The sequence below is a fragment of the Cynocephalus volans genome, chromosome 10 (assembly GCF_027409185.1).
Source record: "Cynocephalus volans isolate mCynVol1 chromosome 10, mCynVol1.pri, whole genome shotgun sequence".
NCBI lineage: Eukaryota > Metazoa > Chordata > Mammalia > Dermoptera > Cynocephalidae > Cynocephalus > Cynocephalus volans.
The window spans coordinates 33121017-33141175 of NC_084469.1; the positions used below are offsets into that span (position 1 = coordinate 33121017).

General features: G+C 37.4%; 1 protein-coding gene across 1 annotated transcript in view; it reads right to left on the minus strand.

The window, feature by feature from the left end:
* Window positions 1-20159, minus strand: part of NUP88 (nucleoporin 88) — a 30852-nt gene that overhangs the window by 1312 nt on the left and 9381 nt on the right. Inside the window, exons 5-14 of the mRNA XM_063110437.1 lie at window positions 18922-19098; window positions 15412-15598; window positions 14803-14950; window positions 11505-11603; window positions 5559-5649; window positions 2915-3016; window positions 908-1066; window positions 496-621; window positions 323-388; window positions 103-183 (exon numbers count right to left, since the gene is read on the minus strand). Coding sequence (XP_062966507.1) covers window positions 103-183; window positions 323-388; window positions 496-621; window positions 908-1066; window positions 2915-3016; window positions 5559-5649; window positions 11505-11603; window positions 14803-14950; window positions 15412-15598; window positions 18922-19098 — 1236 coding nt within the window. The remainder of the gene's footprint in view (window positions 1-102; window positions 184-322; window positions 389-495; window positions 622-907; window positions 1067-2914; window positions 3017-5558; window positions 5650-11504; window positions 11604-14802; window positions 14951-15411; window positions 15599-18921; window positions 19099-20159) is intronic.

Genomic DNA, 20159 nt, shown 5'->3' on the forward strand with positions numbered 1-20159 from the left:
ACCTGCTCAGGCCCATTTTCTTAATAAGACTGTTAGTACCTGAGTACTTAATAACCATGTTAGTACTTGAGTAGGGAACTCAGTGTTACACAGCTCACAGACCTGTTCATGATGTCTTCTTGTTTTTCCTTGGCTTCCTCATATTTGTCAGCTAAGCGCTCAGCCATTTCCCGTAGGCTTTTCCTAATGACATAAGAAACAACACTCTTGGGGTCCACCTCGATGTTGAAGCCAGCTGATGTGTCTCAGCATCTTAGGGTGAGATATAGTTCCAGTCTTACTGACCTATTATTGTTTTCTTCTCCTTAGTTTTGACACTCACCTCTCCTCTCGACAATAATTGAGATCTTCTAGTTGTTTCTTTTTTTGGTCACATAATAATTTGACCCTTCAAGAACAAAAAGAATAAAGTTTAATCAGAAGCCAGGTCTAGGCTATTATACAGCATCAGCTACCAGTCAGGGACTAGTGGTTTGTGAACACAGAACATCATACCTCCGCTGAATCTCCTCCTTTGCCAGGTCCTGTTTAAGAATGTACTGTTCTCTGAACACCTGGGTGGCTCTGCTGATGAGCTGAAGACATTCTTCAGGAGGAGGGACCATATCCTTTTCAGATGATCTTAAAAACAAAGTTTCTACCTTTATTTTCCTTAGCTGAGTAACAACTGAAAATAGACGTAAGTCATAGCTGCCTTTCCCCTCCCTTCTTTTTAACACTTCCTGTTTATCATTCTCAGGCGCCTCTTCTCCATCTATTCACTAGCTGATTGAATATGCCCTGTTTCCTCCATCTCCACCATAGTAAAAAGTATATGAAACAGCTGAGTACAGAAAGGATGAACATAATTATGAAGACAGAGAAGAGAACCCATTCTTAAAACCTATGTATACACAAGATCCTGTACTTCAAGAATGTTGGATTGGCAACACTACGTTGCAAAATGCTTCTAATATGCTTTTCAAAGGAATCTGGGGTTTCAGCCAGAATACGGAGGGGAGATTCTGCCACTTCAACATCTTCTCTGGTGCAGAGCAGGGGAGGAGATGCTGGATGGACTGTACTTCTGCAAAATAAGCAGACAGATAAATCAATCGAAGTTATTTACCATGGAGTTATTTACTCTAAGTATTATATGAAAGCATAAACCACAGTTATTCAGAACTTTGAGAACATAAGAAACTATAAGACATTATTTTTGTAGAAGTACAAAAATGCACATTTTCTGCCTTGAAAAGGTCACCTTGGGACGCTATTCCCTTATTCTACCAATGCTGCCATTTGTCAAAGCATTTTGGACTCTGCCACTTCAAATTCCTTTTAAAGATCAAGGCAGCACAAAAATAAAATCTACCATGGACTCTTTCTGCAAAGGAATTGAGAACTACTTTTATAAGCCAGATCCACAAACATAAATAAATCACTCATTTATTACATATAGTTTAGATTTGGTCAGAACCAATATTAAAGCCAGATAACTACTACACATAATATATACCCTATTTGGTTCTATATAACTTGATTTCTAAAAATTACATCCTATCAATTGCAGATATTCACAAAGGCAATTTCAGAAAGAGCTTGAAAGATATGGCTAACTTTGGCAGCACAGTAAGTGACTTACTTTGAAGGCAAGAATTCAAATTTAGAAGAGTTTGTTAAATGATAACATTACTTTGTAGACAATCTGTACTTCAGGGAGCTGGCAGAAACATGATTTGAAGGTATCCAGATAATTAATACTAAGTTTTTTTTTCCCCTTTGGGATTCATGTTTTTATTGAGAAGTAACCTAGAGTCACTAGGTTTTATTTTACTAAAGGAAGGATGGATTTTCTTTTTGTTTTTTGCAGCTGGCCAGTAAGGGGATCTGAACCCTTGACCTTGGTGTTATCAGCACCATGCTCTTCCAAGTAAGCCACTGGCCAGCCCTAAAGGTAGTATGGGTTTTTTAAAAATATGAGGCAACTGGCGAAGTAGACTTTTTCTCCAAAGTGATTTTACAAGCTAGAGTTTTTAATGTATTTTAGTATGAATAACACAAAATTGATTTTGAATTATTTTCCCTTCCAAATAGTGTAACTTGTCAATCTTCAAGGAGCATAGAAGATCCTCTAAGGACAGTAAATTAATGCCAGTATTTTGAAATTATGTCAGTTTCTAGAAGCACATGCTATGAACTGACACCAAGAGACTGGGGGGTACAGTGTCTGATACTCCAGTGACTTTTGTTATTCCTGCATTTTTGAAACTCAATGACCTTACCTTCCAGAGCTGTTGGAAAAGGAAAATGGTGATTATAGCTTAATATCTGAGTTCCTCAAGGGGAATGAGAATTATAAGTTCAGCTTTTTACCACCTTTCTTCAGGGTTTACATATTCTATGATGTCCCTCTGAGGCTGGCACTTTGTGTGAGTATGGACTTTTGAGTCAGTCAGACCTTCATCTGCAGCCCAGCTCCACTTGTTACCTGTGACTTCACCATTTAATCTCTCGAGCCCTGTTTCTCTTCTGTAAAATGAGGACTACAGTGCTTTCCTTACAGGGCTGCTTTGATGATTCCAGGAGGCAATGCAGGTAAATGACTTACTTCCAAACCTGACATGTAGAGCTTGAGAATCATTAATTCATATTTATAATAGAGTTCGGTATTTTAGTATTTTGTTCCCATACTTTGAAGAAAAGGTCCTGATTCTCAGCTAGTTGTAGAAGATGCCAGAAATCATGACTATAAAATTTAGAAACCTAAGAAATGATGGGAACAACAGAAATATCTACGCTTCTAAGCCTCAACTCAGAAGCTAAATCTTAAACTATGTACATACAGGTTCAAAACAGTTACTGAATGCATTTTCCTAGCTTTGATTTTGCAGAACTCATGAGAGCTGTGTGGAGAATACAAAATGGGACGTACAATAAAGGCCTTATGAGGCATTCATAGGTACTGGTGATACAGATCATCGTGGGCCCCAGAATGTCAGGGACGATCCAGAATCCTTGAATCGGAGCTGGCTGCCTGGAAAAACACACAGTCACAGTTAAGTTACTAAGTAGCAAATACAATGGAACCAAAAGCAAAGACATGACTAAGGTCCCTGGCCTTCTCAGGCCTGGGCTGACAGTTGCCTGGGATATGCTCTATCAGTGCAGCAAACCCCAAAGTGGTGACCTGGAAATTTGTAGCTCTGATCACTGTGAACAAGCTGTCACTTAACAGTTTAGAGGCCATTTTGCCAAGTCAGTCAATAACCTATAGCCTCAGAGTGCTCACTGTAATCTCAGCAGCCACATGTTACACTGAAGTTCATTCTTTGTGTCTTTATCTGCAAGTCACATAAGTCCCAGCCAACTTTGTGCCTAGTCCACTGCACAACACAAATTAAATGCTCAAACTGGTGAATGAAAAGAACTTTAGAGTCTATCTCATGTTAAACATTCAACGAAGCCTAATATCTGCAGTTGACCCTTGAACACAGGTTTGAACTGCGTGGATCCACTTGCACACAGATTTTTCTTAATAAACTGTGGATCGAAAATACAATATTCATGGAATGCAGAACCCAAGTATATGGAGGGCTGACTTTTTATATATGCAGGTTCCACACAGCAGACTGCACGGCTTGAGTTGCTGCAGATTTTGGTACATGTGGAAAGAGGGGAGATGTCCTGCAATCGATTCCCTGATATACCAAGGGATGTTGTATGTCATAGGACTTCATTTATTGTGCATAGCATGCATCTCCCTCTCAATCTTCTTTCCCACTTCACTGAAGACACTGGAAACTGTGGCCTGCAGATGGGAACTGTCCTCCCTGCCAATATGCTCCCCTATAGGCCCCACCTATCCCGCCCCCACAGCACATTTCTGCCCCTGAATGTCAAAGCCATCTCCTTTCACAGCCTCTGAAGATTGTGCCATCAACTGTGTAGTTTCAAAATCTCCCTACTGTCTAATTCCCCACAGCTTATAAACAAACAAGCTCATGTCTCCTCCATGTAAAACACTCCCCATTACATGTCCAGCTCCCCTTAACCTATTCTCCTTTCTCTCCTTCCCTTTAGAACCAGCAGTCTTTGAACAGTAGTCAACAATACTAGTTCCCCTTCCACATCTCCCATTCACCTTTTTTTGAAAGTGGGGAAGAGAAGGGGGAGAGGAAATCTGCGAGGTTCTAAAACTTTATAGTATCAATGTGAAGTCCACATACACTATCCAGGATCCAGGTCAAGAATTAGAACACTGAAACAACCTAAGACTCCCCATGTGACCCTCCTTGAGCCTTTCACTCCCCATAGAAGTAATCACTATTCTGACTTTCACGATATCATGTCCTTGACTTGCTTTATAGTTTTCCTATCTAGGTATTCATTCCTATGCAAGACTTTAATTTTACCTGTTTTTGCAATTGATATAAATGGAATTTTATTATACATTTTTCCTGTTCACTTTTCAACCTGGTACAGTTTGCTATCCTCCCCAAACCCCCCCAGTGTTTTCCCTGTGGTCCTCTGTATTGACAAATCTAGACATTTTACTGCTCTCACTGCACTGCTGTGCTTATTTGATGCTTTGCCCACTGCCTTCTCTTGGAAACACTCTTCTTGGCATCTTTGCTATCCTTCCCTCCAGGTCTCCTTCAGTCTCTCTGGCAGACCTTTTCTCAAATTTCCTTCCTTGCTGAGCTCCTCTGCCTTCACTCACTGCTTATAAGTGTTGCTCCTGACTCTCTTCTCGGGTCTCTCTACCCTTTCTAGGCCTTTTCCTGGGTAACTTTCACCAGCATTATGTTCCAAGCTGACCGTCCCCACATCTCTGTCATCCCAGCCCTGAGCATCCAAACCCCAGGCCTACATAGCCAACTGCCTACTGGGCTCTTCCATTTGGTCCTGTAGGAACACAAAACTCCAGGTGCCCCTGCCAATTTTGTTCTTTCTCCTATGTCCCCATTTTTCTGACAAGTATCACATCAACTCAGTTATCACAAGTAGAAACCTGGGAGTTACTGTACATACCTCCCTTTATTCTATTCATCAAATATTACTGAGTATCTACTAGACACTGAGTATACAGACACGAGGCAGACAGTATTTACTAAGAAACAGACAAAGTCTCTGTCCTCATGAAACACATATATTTTAGATGTGGTGATAGACATTAAACAAATTCAAATATAAATTGTGATATGTGCTACAAAGAAAAAGGGAGAGAATAGGAGAACCCTAAGTTAGATTGGGGAATCAAGGGAGTCCTCTCTGAAGAAGTGACAGTAAGATCAGCAAGAAGAATAAGAGCCAAAAGAAGATAGCAAGCTGGGGTTTGGGCTGGGGAAATATCTTCCAGACAGAGGAAACAATAGTGGAGTGGCCTTGAAGAAGGAGAAAGCTTGTGATGAACATCTGATGAACAGAACACTCTTAGGGGTGAAGTACCATGTTTGCAACTTACTTTCAAATGATTCAGCAATGAATCATGTGTATGTGAGTATAAAATATATATGTATCAGAATAACGGAAGTAACAATTGTTATCTGTGTATTCAAGGGAGAGAAGGTCCTTACCTGCATGGCAATGGCTTTGTACAAAGGATGTGTTCTACAAAGCATTTCTGTTCTGTAGCAAGTTCTTGTAAACTATCCTTATCTTCTTCATCTACAAAGGAGCACATTATATAAATTAACTGATGCTTAGATAAATTTCCAAAGTCTCAAACCATTGCTTCTCAAGAACTATGCCTTTCTGACATAAAAATATCCTTTCCCCAGGGGTCTGGATTTCTGCCCCAAGAAGGAAAGTAGGATATTCCTTGGTCGAGTTTCTAAATGCAGAAATGTTTCACTGAGAACAATCCCAGAAATCATTTTCTTCCACTGTCTTCCTTACCCACACTGATTTTATTTTTATAACAGCCTTTTAAAAACATAGTTCTCAATACCATACAACTCATCCACTCAAAGTGTACAATTCAGAACTGATAAGGATGGGCCGGCCCGTGGTTCACTCGGGAGAGTGCGGTGCTGATAACACCAAGGCCCCGGGTTCGGATCCCATATAGGGATGTCCGGTTCGCTCACTGGCTGAGCGTGGTGCTGACAACACCAAGTCAAGGGTTAAGATCCCCTTACTGGTCATCTTTAAAAAAAAAAAAGTACAATTCAATGGGTTTTTAGTATATTAAAAGAATTGTACAACCATTACCAAAATTTAGAATATTTTCATTTCCCAAACAGAAACCCATACCCATTAGCAGTTACTCTCCAGTTTCTACCAACCTTCCCAGACCTAGGCATCTATATTCTATGTCTGGATTTGCCTATTCTGGACATAGTCTATAAATGGATTCATACAATATGTAGTTGTTTCTGACTGGCTTCTTTCACTTAGCATGATATTTTCAAGGATCATCCATATTGTAGCATGTATTAGTACTTTATTCCTTTTTATTACTGAATAATATTCAATTGCATGGATATACCACATTTCACTTATTCTTTCATCAGTTGATGGACACTTAGCTATTTGGCTTTTGGGCTATCATGAATAATGTTGCTATGAATACTCTTGTACAAGTATTTGTGTGGACATAAGTTTTCATTTCTCCTGGATACATATACCCAGAAGTGGAACTGCTGGGTATATAGTAACTCTGTTTAATCATTTGAGGAACTGCCAGACTGTCTTCCAAAGTGGCTGCACCATTTTCCATCCTCATAAGCAGAGTGTGAGGGTCCCCATTTTCCATATCCTCATCAACACTTGTTATTGTCCATCTTTTTCATTTTGCCATCCCTGTGTGTCTAAAGTCATATCTTACTGTGGATTTTTGGTATTTCATTTCCATAATGACTAATGATGTTGAGCATCTTTTCATGTGCTATTTGTATATCATCGATGGAACAATCTCTATGCAAATCCTTTGTCCATTTTTAAAATTGGCAAAATTAAAATTTATCTTTTTATTATTGAGTGCTAAGAGTTCTTTTATATGTTCTAGATATAAGTCCACCATCAGACATATAATTTGCAAATATTTTCTCCCATTCTGTGGGTTGTGTTTTCACTTTTGTGAGAATGTCCTTGAAGGACAAGTTTCTAAATTTTGTGATGTGCAATTTATCTATTCTTTCTTCTGCCTATTGTGCTTTTGATGTCATATCTAAGAAACCATTGCCTAATCCAAGGTCACAAAGATTTATACCTATGTTTTCTTCTATGAGTTCTATAAGTTTTATTTCTTCCATTTAAGTCTTTGATCCATTTTGAGTTCATTTTTGTGTATATTGTGAAGTAGGGGTCTGTAGTGGATTGAATTATGTCCGCCAAAACTCCCTGAAGCTTGAATTATCTCCCAGGTTTTATGTATAAGAAACTTGGTCCCCACTGTGACGGTTAAGAGGGTGGGAAATCCTACTATGGTAATTGAAAGGTGGAGCCTTGAAGAGGTGATTGGATTGTAGGGCCATGTAGTAGTGAATGGATTAATAATGGTGGTCAGTGGCATGGTTCTGAGGGCTAAAAGAAGAGGAGAGTTTATCTTTCTCTCTCTCTGCTTCCACCATCTTGCAATGTGAGACCACGGGGTCACTGTTGCCACCACCAGATGGACTTTGGACTTTCCAGACTCAGAAACTGTAAGCAATAACTTTTATTTTCTTTATAAATTACCCAGTTCCATGTATTTTATTATAAGCAACAAAAATGGACTAATATAGGGTCCAACTTCATTCTTTTGTATGTGGATATCCAATTGTCCCAGTACCATTTGTTGAAAAGACTATCCTTTCCTGCATTGAATTGTTTTTGCACCCTTGTTGAAACCAATTAACTGTAAATGTAGGGGCTATTTCTGGACTTTCAGTTCTTTTCCATTGACCCATATCTATATTCTTATGCCAATATCACACTGTCTTTATAGCTTTACAGCAAGTTTTGAGATCAGGAATCGTGGATCTTCCAACTTTATGCTTGTTTTTCAAGACTGTTTTGGCTAGTCTAGGTCACTTGCATTTCCATACAAATTTTAGAATCAGCTTGTCAATTTCTGCAAAGAAGCCAGCTGGAATTTTGATAGGGATTGAAGTGAATCTTTACATTAATTTGAGGAGTATTACTAACGTTTAACAACATTAAGTTTTCTGGTCCAAGAACATGGGATTTTTTCATTTATTTAGGTTTTCTTTTCTTTCAATGATATTTGTAGTATTAAAAATACGTTTTGCACATCTTTTGCTCAATTCATTCTTATTTGCTTTGATGCTAGCATAAATAGAAATGTTTTAATTTTCTTTTTGTATTCTGCATTGCTAGTGTATAGAAATAGAACTGTTATTTGTATATTGTTCATGTATCCTGAACTTGTTTGAGTCTAAATAGTTTTTTAGAGGATTCCCTAGGATTTTCTACATAAAAAATCAGGTCATCTGAGATCAGAGAGAGTTTTATTTCTACCTTTCCAATCTGTACGTCTTCTACTTCATTTTCTTGGCTAACTTCTCTGTCTAGAACCTCCATTACAATGTTGAATAGAAGTGCCAAGAGAAGATATTCTTGTTTTGTTCCTAATCTTACGGGGAGAGTGTGGAGAGCAGAATATGTAAACAATTAAATTGGAAACGCAGCTGAGGAGATTTCCAAGCAAAGCATTGAAGATATAGCCTGGTTTCTTCTTGCTGATTACAGTAAAATGTGAGGAAAGATATAATTAAGGGAAGAACTGTTGAAAAAGAACATGGACTTGATGATTTGGGAAATCCTCAATCTATCTGAATGGCAAAAGATGCTAAAATTAAAAGATTCACTGTCAGAAAAGCATGCTCTAGAGAAAAAGCCATGGGTGTGGCTGCACTACTTTTTGCTACTATCTCAGAAGGATCAAGAGGTCAGAATATTCAGTCACATCAAGGTCTCTTTGAAGTAATTAAGAGTGGGCTGGCCTGTTTGTTGGTTAGAGGATGGTGCTGATAACACTATGGTCCAGGGTTTGATTCTTGTACCATACCAACCAGGTGCCAAAAAAAAAAAAAAAAGTGTAACTTAGATCATTCAGCCATCTCAGCAGAAGCCAAAAATAGAAATGGGATTATCTAGGAAAGATCTGTGGATGAACTTCTTGTCTACTAGAGTGAATCTCTATGACAGACACAAGAGACCCTAAAGGTTCCTGAGATTTTTACAACAGTAGTGGGTGGTTTGGACTGAAAGCGTCAGATAGAAGATCAGAGAAGGCTACTCCACCCCTAAAATTTTATAGGTAGGAAAGAGGCTGATAAAATAACTTAACTACAAAAAAATGCTACCTTTCCTAAAAAATGAAGGATCCCTCAAGGGGCAGAGCTGTATGCCCTGAGGATTATGCCCAGTCCAATGAAATCTACTGGAATTTGGATTCTGAAATTGCCTGGATCTGTGACTCCTTTTTCCCTTCCATCTTTTCCCCTTTTGAACTGGAATGTGTGTAACTGGTATCCTATGCTTGTCCCAACACTGTATTCTGGGAGCAGATAACTTGTTTTCTAGCTTCACAGGTCTGTAGAGACAAATTTTGCCTCAGAGTGGCAAAATATACTCAGAGTCTCACACATACTTTATTAAGATGATGAGATTTAGGTTAGGACTTTTGAGCTCATTAGATTTACGAGATTTTGAACTTTGTGTTGATGTTATAATTGTTTGAGACTTTTGAGAATATTGGGATGAGGTGAATGTATTTTGCATTTGGGTAAAATGTGAATCTTTGGAGGTCAAGGGGTAGATTGTAATAGGCAGAATAATGGACTCTTCAGAGATGTCCACGTCCCAATCTCCAGAACCTGTGAAAATGTTAGATTACATGACAGGGGAATAAAGATTGCAGATGGAATTAACTTTTTTATCAGATGACTTTAAAGCAGGGATGTTATCCTGGATTATCTGGGTGGACCCAATGTTATCACAGATTTCTTTAAAAGTGAAAGAGGGAAGCAGAAAGGTCAGAGTAATACAATGTAAGAAGGATCCAACCCATTCCACTGTTGTTGACTATGAAGATGGAGGAAGGGGGATGCTAGCCAAGAATTGTGGTAGATACTAGAAAAGTGTAGGAAATGTATTCTCCCCCAGTGCCTCCAGAAAGGAAAACTGCTCTGCCAATTTGAGCCCAGTTAGACATACACAGGACTTCTAACCTATAGAACTAACGTGTGAGGTTTTAAGCCACTAAGTTAACAACAGCAGTAGTAGAAAGCCAATACAGAAAGCATTAGGTATTTCACCAGTAAGCATGGTGTTAGGTATAGGTTTTTCAAAGATGCCCTTTATCAGTTTGAAGAAGTTTCCTTCTATTCCTAATTTGTCATGTTTTTTTTTTCTCTTTTTTTTGGTGGCTGTCTGGCCAGCCCTGTCAAGTGTTTCTTAATGTAAAAGGCTGTTGGGGAGTTTTGTTTGTTTTGTGTGGCTGACCAGTAAGGGGATCTGAATGGAGTTTCTTAAATGCTTTTTCTATGTCTACTGAGATAATCATATGGTTTCTATCCTTTATTCTATTGATATGGTGCAATATATTGATTTTTTTTTTTTTGTATTTCATATAATGTATTTTTTTTATATTTATTATTTTTTATTTTAATTTATCAATATTAATTGATTTTTGAATGCTAAACTAATCTTGTATTCTTGGGATAAATTCCACTTACGGTATATAATCCTTTTTATACACTGCTGGATTCAGTTTGCTAGTATTCTGTTGAGGATTTTTTTATGTCATTCATATTCATGTTTTCTGAAGTTTTCTTATCTTGGAATATCTTTGTCTTGTTTTGGTATCAGGGTAATACTGACCTCACAGAATGAGTTGGGAGGTGTTCTTTCCTCATCTATATTTTGGAAAAGCTTGTGAAAAATTGGTATTAATGGGCCAGCCCGTGGCTCACTCGGGAGAGTGTGGTGCTGATAACACCAAGGCCACGGGTTCGGATCCCATATAGGGATGGCCGGTTGCTCACTGGGTGAGCATGGTGCTGACAACACCAAGTCAAGGGTTAAGATCCCCTTACCAGTCATCTTTTAAAAAAAAAAAAAAAATTGGTATTAATTCTTTAAATGTGAAGCTGTCTGGTCCTGGGCTTTTCTTTTTGGGTAGTTTTTTGATTATTAATCAATCTCTTATGGGTCTATTCAAATTTTCTAATTCTTCTTGAGTCAGTTTTGGTAGTTTCTTTCTTTCTTGGAATTTGTCCCTTTCATCTACATTATCTAATTGGCATACAGTTGTTCACAGTATTCCCTTAAAATCTTTTTTATTTCTTTAAGGTAGTAATGACAGCTCCTCTTTCATTTCTGACTGTAGTAATCTAAGTCTTCTCTCTTTTATTTCTTGGGCAGTCTAGCTAAAGGTCTGTCAACTTTGTTGATCTTTGTTTCCAAGAACCAACTTTGGTTGCACTGATTTTCTCTATTATTTTTCTATTCCAAACTACTTTTTCAAGGAACCTCTGAAACTACTGAAGAGTACAGAAAGTTAGTAAACTCACCTGATCCAAGAAATTTGTGAAGTTTATGAATCCAAGTTAGCCCAACACTATGTACACCAGCTTCATGAGTACAGTGATATCTTGAAGGACACTTGGGATCTAAAATAAAATCATAAATGATATAAAAGCAACCATTAGAAAATTGAAAGAATTTATCTCTGTATCCTATAAACATATTTGTTGATGGAAGTGATGGAAAGTCTACAGGACTTTTATACTGTAACACTATGTCAGGGATTTGAAAATTTTTTAATTTGTTTATTTATTTATTTATTTATTGGCAGCTGGCCGGTATATGGATTGAATCCTGTACCTTGGTGTTAAGTTCTTCAAAATAAAATGGTGATTAAGAATGGTAGGTCTGGGGCCGGCCCCGTGGTGCACTTGGGAGAGTGCAGTGCTTGGGAGCGCAGCGACGCTCCCGCTGCGGGTTCGGATCCTGTATAGGAATGGCCGGTGCGCTCACTGGCTGAGCGCGGTGTGGGCGACACCACCACGCCAAGGGTTGTGATCCCCTTACCGGTCACAAAAAGACAAATAAATAAATAAATAAATAAATAAAAAATAAAACCCAAGCTGGTGGGGATGATTTAAAAAAAAAAAAAAAAAAAAAGAATGGTAGGTCTGTAGAAAACCTATGCTTGCATACATCTACTTACAAGAAATTGTTGAAGCGAATGCACTCCTACAACACAGACCCTAAAAGGACTATAGCACAACTGCTTGGCCAATAGTTCTGTCATGTATGTCAGTTATGAAATGAGAAGTGAAGTTTTACATGTTTTCATAATGATGACTTACAGATGGTTTTATTTTCAATGTTGGATGCTCTTTTTGTTTGACAATCATTTATATTTATACCAAGAAATGTGTGCAATTGTTTCATAATTTTAATTAATTGGTTTTGAACAAAAAATTTCTCTACTTTCTTTGGGCCCTAGTATCATTGAGATGATCTTGAAACTAAAAGTTGAGCTTTTCCTCCCCAATTTTACCAAATTCTTTTTTTAATTAATAAACTTCATTGAACAGTTTTAGATTTTGTAGAAAAATGAGTAGAAGTATAAAAGATGAGCTTTTGAATACCTATTACTATTTTTATCTTTGTGACTTAGGATTTTTAAAATATTAAACTAAAATAAAATACAGGAATAATGTGTACAGGTGCTCCTCGACTTATGTTTGGGATAAGTCCCAATAAGACTATCATAAATTGAAAATATGTCAAAAATGGGCATTTTCTAGACATGATGGGATATGAAAACACAAAACACAATATTCAAAAAACGCTGGCAACACAGTACACTGTGGAGTATGCGTTGTTTACCCTCATGATCCCATGGCTGACAGGGAGCTACAGCTTGCTGCTGCTGCCCAGCATCACAAGACAGTACTGCATATCGCCAGCCCAAGAAAAGATTAAAATTCAAAATTTGAAATACGGTTTCTACTAAATGTGTATTGCTTTCACACCATCATAAAGTTGAAAAATTGTGAGTCAAACCATCGTGTTGGGCTGATAAAGATGGCAACAATAATGTACAAGCTGCTAAATTAAAAATGTTCTTTTATCTAACAGCCTCATTTTCTTACTGTTGACTTTATATTAATGTTATAAAATTGATGTTATACTATTTTTATGTATTTTACATATTGAGGTTCTGCAAAACACTTTTATTTTTTTTTTGCAAAACACCTTTGAAAACGGCATTCTGCTATAAAAAGTTTAAAAATCTCTGGTGTATGGGAATCATCCCTCTGTTTGAACAATAAAATATTGAAAACTTTCATTTCATTAGCTCATATTTAAGACTTAAGGCTCAAACCATCGCATTATGTTTACCATTATTTAAAATGACTTTTCAAAATTTGCTTGTGCTAATTTCAACAGAAAAATCTTAACATTGGGAAGTAACAGAAATCTGTTTTGAAAAAGAACCACCACTTAGTTACCGAAATAGGACATTTGATGAACACCACCCCTACATGTTATATGGTAGCCATTTCACTTTTGTTACTAAGAAATCTGGGTGTCTTTCAGTAATTGTAATATGCTTTAGGCACAAATACGAACAAGTAAAAAATTTCTTAGTTTCACATATAAAAATGTTACTCTCTTTGAAAGAATCAAGAAAAAAATGCCTACACTTAAGATTTCCTGAAGATATATGTATCTTTATAGGAAAACCAGTTAGTTTAAGTCACTTTACCTCACCAGTTTTCAGTTTTCTCATTTATAAAGTTCTTAGTTAGACTATATCTCTCAAAACACTTTAATTAGATGTGCCCAATGAGCTTTCTTTGCTGGCTTATTATGTAAGGAATACTGCCCTCTTAAATGTTTTGGCCATATTTTATTACAGAGTTGAAGCCATTATTACCAAACCTAGGCAAACTGGCTAATGAGGGCTGTAAACAGATTAGGTCAAACTGCTACAAGACTGAAATCCTTCTCTCTGTACCGGACAGAGGAAAAATATGAAAGGTACACCAAATTGTTGCAGAATGAGTAAGCTTTTGTTCCTCATTCTTCACAGGGAGAAAGACGAGATCCTAGAGGAGGATCTAAAAAAGAGTGGAGAGGCAAATAGATTACAAGATTCTTGTTTAAGAAGGGACCTCAGAGATCATCTAACATAACTGTTGTTTTCAGATGAGGAAACTGAAGACCAGAGAGGTTGAGTAAACAGCCCAAGACTATAAAGCCTATTAATAGTAGAGATGGAACTAAAACCTAGAACGTTCCAGACTCCTAGTTACAAACTCTTTCCACTCAGTCACTGTGTCTGAACAATACATTCTTTGATTGTCTCAGTAGTCCGTGTGAGATCTCCCTAAATGAGCAGAGATAAGTTGCCAGAAGGATCTGATACCAACCCAGGCAAGTTAAAAACAAAGAAAGAAAAAGGGAAACAATTCAAATTGAGTCTGGGTATAACAAGATAATGTGTTCCAAAATGAAGAAAGATAGATATTTGTAAAGGATACCTTAACATCAATATATTATAATTTGATTTTAAAAGTTATTTTTGAAGTCAATCTACTTCTGATAGGACCAGGAAAAATTCACTATTATAAACGAGTGGATGCAGACTGAAGATCACTATCTTAAAACTTGGGAAATTTGCTCAGTCTGTCTTGGACAGAAAGTGTACTATAGTGACTAAAAGGCCATAGGAACCCAGTCAACTTTTTAAAGGCTAGAGCCATAGAACAAATAAATTACACAGGCACAGTCTGTGGTAGTCTTAGTATAAATACAATGGCATAAAATAACTAAATTTAGTGTATACTTTACCTCTGTGAAGTTTGATTGGACAAGAAAAGTCAGAAACAAATGGATCATCCTCTCCAGATGCCAGTTTCAGGGCAAGCTCCAACTCAACACATTCAAACACATACAGAGAAGGAATGAGGTCGGCCCTAGAATCCCAGGACTTTTCTGACTGTAAAAAAAAGTGTTATAATTTTGATCTTGCATGTTTATTTGAACATGTATACAAGTAAAAACAGAAGGAAAAAGCTGGGTCAAATAGTAATTTCAAATTCTCCTTAATTCCCCTATCCTAGCAGTGCGTTGTTGTTCTTAAAAAAGAAAAAAATAAAGTCTCTCTTCTTTCCATTTAGATTTTTAAGTGTGCCTCAATTCCTTTTTTTTTTTTTTTTTTTTTGGTGGCTGGCTGGCTGGCACAGAGATCTGAACCCTTGACCTTGGTGTTATCAGCACCATGCTCTACCAGTGAGCTGTCCAGCCCTTTCAATTATTTTTAAGTGTTTAATTTCCATAATATCAGAAGTGCCAGATATAAGCTAAAGTTCTTCATATATTAAGCATTCTTATCAGGCAGGTCAGGAACTATATTAGGTGCTGCAGATGTAAAATACACATACACTAGCCTGCACTTACCGTTTGGTCATCTTCTTCTTCTCCCTCTAGCACAACACAGTGATACAGCACTCCTGATTCGGTGGCAATCACTAAGATGTTGGGGACACAGGATAAGCAGAGTATAGCACAAGCATCATAACCATAGTTATCTTCAGCCGCAGGATGCATGGGCAATGGACCCAACAGCTTTCCGATATTCCCAGGGCTAAAGAAACAATGAAAACATACTTGGGAAATGTTGGCAGAAGATAACCATGCCCATCCCTTCTAACTATTCTCTGATTTTGTCTTCCTCCAGCTACCATACCGTTATTATAAATGTAGTATATTCCCAATGTATCCTTTTTTGCTTTCCCATTCACATTCTACCACTCCGGTGGTTCTCAACCAGAGATAATTGCCCTTGAGGGGACACTGGCAATGTTTGAAGACATTTTGGGTTGTCACAAATGGGGGTGGGAGAGGGGAGGGTTTACTGGCATCTAGGGGGTAAAGGCCAGAGATGCTGTTAAACATTCTCCCATAGGACAGCTCCCTACAAAAAAGAATTACTCACTCCAAAATGTCAACAGGGCAGAGATTGAAAAATCTTACCCTAAATTTACTATGGTTTATTCTTCCACCCATTCCAATGAAGATCCTCTGGCAAAGGTAACCCATGAGATTCTAGTTGCTAAATCCATAAGGCATTTGACTTGACCTTTAGCTGCTTTTATAACTAGTTAACAATTATTGCTGCTTGACACCCTCAGCACCTTTAGCAATTCATTCCCATAGTTCTCTCTTTCTACCTCTGATTACACCTATCTAATTTCTGTCTCTTAAATATTGGTGTCCTCCAGGGTTCTGTTGTAAGTCCTCATGAGAGCATATTGAACTACGCCTAGTTTTAACTACCTAACACCTATATTCTGATGGCTCCCAAATCTTTTTTTCTGAAATGTAGCTTCTTTTCAGGGCTTTGGACCCACACTTTTAATTTGATTAGACAAACACATTTATTGAGTGCTAGATGATACCCCAGGTGAACTGATGGTTTAGTTGGGGAAGCAGACATTTAACCAGAATTACTATACCATGTGGTTAAGTATAACAACAGTAGGATTTATAGGGTGCAAAGGAATAACAGAAAAGTATAAAGAAAGTGAGGTGGGTAAGAAAGATATCAAAAATAAGATAAATGGGGAAAGGATGATTTCTGGAAAGGGGGTGGTGGTGGTTTGAACATTCCAAGCTGGGGAACAGCTTATGTAAAGTCCTGGAAGCATTAAAGACTAGGAACTAACAAGAAGGAAACTTACTATGATAAGAAGCAAAGAACAAGGTCTAAGGCAGCAGAATAGCTAGACAGATATCCCGGACTGGTTTATGAAGCAGACAGCCTTGTATGCCATGTCAAAATACTCAGAGTCTGAATGAGTGACAACTGCTCAGTGATAGTGTATCACTAGGTTTAAATCAAGGATGATGGAGCTTCACTTTACAAAGATTAATCTGGTAGCAGTGAGGAGGATGACATGGAAGGTCCAAAATGGGATTCAGGGAAACTATCTAAGGGAAGAATGATCTAGGCAAAAGATGATGAGCATCTGAAATGGGGACAAAGGAATACAGAGAAAAGTATATACATTTGAGAGATTTTCTTAATAAAATCAATAGAAATTTGGTACTGATTAGATGTAAGAGGATGTAGATGACCTTTGAGTTTTGGGCTAAGGTTACTAGGTGGATCATGGTGTGGATAAATGAGAGCTAAGCGGGAAGGGGACAAAATGTAAGGGAGGGTCATGTTACCACGAAGTCCTCCCTAGAGGAATCGCATGTGAAAGGCAGAGAACATTTCTGCCAAGGAGAGTGCACTCTATAGTTAATCCTCAACACTCTACACTGTCAAGATCTTTCATCTTTCTAATCTTTATCATTTTGCATACTCTCTTCTCTCTCCTGGAACCACCTTTGCTTCTAATTCTGTCTAGTGAATCTTTCAAGTTTAAGCTTTTATATTAACATTTCATCAAAGTCTTTTAAGATTGGCAGGCCTAAGCATTTAGTCTATCAGACTCCCACAGCACTCTGAGATGCCCTGAACACATCACATTGTAGTATAGTAAGTTATTAGTTTAGCCATTTTGGTAGACAAGTAACCACACAGCAGGGACCCTGCCTTCAATCTTGTACATATTTCCATCTTCCGCCACACAGTGGGCTCTGAATAAGTATCTGTTGAGTTGATTTATAAGTGAATAAACTCTAATGTTCAGCCCTTGGCCTTATGCCTCTGTAGTTATAAACTTTCCTGAAATTCTTATCCTGTATTGACTCACCATGACAAATGATTCTCATATCTCTATTTTTTTTCTTTATCATCTCTCATTTCCAACTGTCCATGGAATATTTCCACTTATTGGTCCAATACTGTCTCACGTTGACCATTTGTAAAAATAAATCTTCCCCCCAAATTAGCTGCCTTTTCTGACCTCAGTGTTTCTGTTAATGGCTCACTCCCTTATCCAAATAGTAACTAAGTCTTCTTGATTTGTCTTCTGTAGTATTTACTATGTTTCATTTCTCCCTTTGCATTCGACCACCCTAATTCAAACTCTTGTAGCCTACAGCTCAATTTTGCAACAGCTTCTTCAAAAAGTCTCCCTGCTTCAATCCCTTTCCTAATCAACTGTTTTATTCTTCTCCTGCTCAGAAACCATCACTAGTTTCCTACTATTCTATTCCTGCAAAATAGATCCCATATTCCTCGACTAAGTGTTTAATTCCACCAAAACTTTCTCCTCTGAGAAAATGCTTCTAGCTTTACCATTTAATGCTCCCTACATGACTCCTCTGCTTTAGTCCAAAATGTCTTTATCACTGAACCTTGAATGACACATGCACTTGCTTATTTTCACACTCTATGCTGCCCTTGTGACTGAAATGGTCTTACCCTTCCTTGATGCTTCATTTAATCCTACATGAGATGAGACCTCTAAGTCCCACAAGACCTCCATCCTTCTCTATGAAAATTTCCTTAACTTCTCCAGGCAGAATGATTCCTTCTTCCTCTGGATTCTTACTGGCTGTGTACCAACAATAAGGGATAGCTAATTATCTACTCATGTGTATATCTGTCTTTTTCCCCACAATTGGGATACAAGACACCAAATGACCATTTCTAATCATCCTCCTGGTGCCTCATTCATATAAGAGAAATAAATGCTCTTTTTGTTAACTAGACTTTATTTTTTAAAAATTTTCTTTAAATTTATTTTTTTTTCTAACTAGACTTTCTGAACACAAATCCAGTCCTATCTTAAGTGATTATGGAAGAACTCTATAGAACTTACTCAAATAATATGATGAAATGAAAGGTCAAATGATCTGTACTAACTTTTTCTCCAAAATATTCAAATCAGGTATCTAAAGACTGCAACACTTCCACAAACTCAAAAACATAGATCCAAAGTCCAACCATGACAATCTACACTGGAGCACAAGCTGAGTTTTCATTTCAGGTGGGTTACCACCTCAACTTACCTGTGTAACAGACTAACATATGTAAGGAAAGTCTCGCCATTCTCATATAAGATGTACAGTGGGTATGCCACTACTTCATCTTCACCTTTTTGTCCAAATATATTTTTTGGAACTGCTGCCAATGGCCCAAAGTCAAATGCAACTGCTGTCTCTCCTAAAGATGCAGTATATGCCCTTCTGGAAAGAGATTTAAAAACCAACTTGTTGAAAACAAAAACAAAATGTCCAGTAACAGGAGGTGAATATATATGAAATTTGTATTCAATGAAACGAAAAGACAAAAATTATAATTATGAAGAATGTTAACATTGGAAAACTGTCATAAAAGTAAGTGAAGAAAGCAGGCCATGAAATTATTTGGTGCTACTTTAATTTTAAATAGTTTAAATACACAGATATACAAACAGCAAAAACATACAAATATAAACATGCATAAACACAAAAAAGAAACAGGAATAAAACACATAAAAACTTCAATAGTTATCTCTGAGCAGCAGGATTCATTAGTTCCACAAATATTTACTAAGCACCTACTTTGTGCCAGGTACTGTTCTAGGTTCTGAGAATAAATACATCAGTGAATTATTCTCAGAGGTATACAACAAACAGAGAAGAAACAGACATATAACATAAATTCAGAAAATGATGTTATGAAGGAAAATAAAGTGGGACAAGAGGGTATGATCGAGGTGTCACTTTAGACTAGGTGGTACAGGAAGGATTCTGATAAGGTGACATTTGAGCAAAGATCTGAAGGAAATAAGGCAGCAAGTCTGTGGTTATCTGGGGAAGGGGCAATTGAGGTTGAGGGAAGAACATATGCAAAGACTCTAAGGTGGAAGGTGCTTGATGTGGTCTGAGGAATGGCAAGGAGGCGAAGGTGGCTGGAGCCCTGAGAGCTAGATGGCAGACCTGTAGGCCATGGGAAAGACTCTGGGAAATCAATGGGGTATGGAGAGCAGAGAAGTAGAATGATCTGATTAAACTGTAAGTTATCACTTTGGCTGCTGTATTGAAGATAGGTTATAGGAGATAAAAAAATTTTTTTTCATTTCCTTCTTAATACTTTTCTCTAGTTTTCCCAATTTTCTACAATAAGTATACATTACCTATATAATCAGGAAAGACAAACTATTTAAAAAATTTTAAATTTAGTAAAATTTGTTATCCAAAAAGATTCCAGTTCAAAACAAGGTTAATGAATATGGTTAAAATAAAATCACAATTTCATGTAGTTG